Source organism: Mastomys coucha, chromosome X, assembly GCF_008632895.1.
Source record: "Mastomys coucha isolate ucsf_1 chromosome X, UCSF_Mcou_1, whole genome shotgun sequence".
In the NCBI taxonomy this organism is placed as follows: domain Eukaryota; kingdom Metazoa; phylum Chordata; class Mammalia; order Rodentia; family Muridae; genus Mastomys; species Mastomys coucha.
In genome coordinates, this window is record NC_045030.1 from 101,869,039 (window position 1) to 101,870,395 (window position 1,357).

Here is a 1,357-nt window from a genome sequence, read left to right on the forward strand (position 1 = left end):
TCCACAGACATGTTTTTAAGGTTGCTTTCTCAATTTTCTTCTCCAATCCTACTTTGTATACTTGCATCTGTCTTTAACTTTTTCTCTCTCTTGCTAGGGTTTTGTCATCAACAGAAGTCTTATCAACTGACACAGACAGCAGTTCAGCTGAAGACAGTGACTTTGAAGAAATGGGAAAGAATATTGAGAATATGCTGCAGAACAAGAAAACAAGCTCTCAGCTGTCTCGGGAGCGGGAGGAACAGGAACGGAAGGAGCTCCAGCGGATGCTACTGGGTGAGGGGACTTCTCAGATAAGAAAAGGATCAAAAACGGAACTTAGGTAACTGAGTCTAAGCTGAAGACAAAGTAAGGAATGAGTATAGAGAGATTTGTAGACAAAGTAAGGAATGAGTATAGAGAAATTTGTAGATGAGATAGGAAGATTTCTACCAATGACTCCAGTTTGTGTGGATAAAATTGAAGAGATGCTGCCAGCTTACTGCTTCCTCTTTCTGTGTTAGGTACCTGGCTAAACCAGGCAGTCTATTAGTACTGTAGATAAAATAAAATCAGCTTTCTAGGCTTTCACCCAAAGTTACAGGGTTTTTTCCATCTATTTATTTATTCATTCATTCATTCACTCACTCACTCACTCACTTTATATCCCAATGCCAGGTGTTCATCCTCCCATTCCCCTTTCTTCTTCTCTGAGAAAGGGAAGACCTCACTGGATATCACCCCACCCTGGCACATCAAGTCATTGTTGGACTAGGTGCATCCCCTCCCACTGAGGCAAGCAAGACAAGGAGGCCCAGTTAGAGGAATAGGATCCATAGGCAGGCAACAGATTCAGGGACAGTCCCTGCTCTAGTTGTTGAGGGACCCACCTAAAGACCATACTGTACATCTGCTACATATGTGCAGGGGACCTATGTCTAGACCATCTCACTCTTTGGTTGGTGGTTCAGTCTCTGGGAGCCTCTAGGGTCCAGGTTGGTTGACTCTGTTGATCTTTGCTTTAAAAATATAGGATGTATCTGTCTAGGTATGGTAGCAGATATTTTTAATCCTAGCACTTGGGAGGCTGAGGCAGGAAGCTCTTAACTTAAAGGCCAACCTGGGCTATGTAGAAAGGCCCTATCTTTTAAAAATAAAGTACAGAATCTCTGGGTGAATTTGCCAGATTGTCTTTGAACTCTCTGAATTTACATTTAAATTTGTATGCAGAAGATTCTTAAAGAAGTCTTAGATCCTTAAATGAGCTAAAAGCCACCCAGCAAAAGTTGCAGAAGCTAATGGTGAGGGTGATGGATAACGAGGTCTCCACGATGCTTCTCATTACAGATATCATCCAGCAGGTAGTGAATGTAGATAC

General features: G+C 42.2%; 1 protein-coding gene across 1 annotated transcript in view; it reads left to right on the forward strand.

The window, feature by feature from the left end:
* Positions 1 to 1,357, forward strand: part of Taf1 (TATA-box binding protein associated factor 1) — a 61,820-nt gene that overhangs the window by 28,565 nt on the left and 31,898 nt on the right. The window contains 2 exon segments of the mRNA XM_031369008.1: positions 98 to 322; positions 1,223 to 1,340. Of these exon segments, the coding sequence (XP_031224868.1) occupies positions 98 to 322; positions 1,223 to 1,340 (343 nt within the window).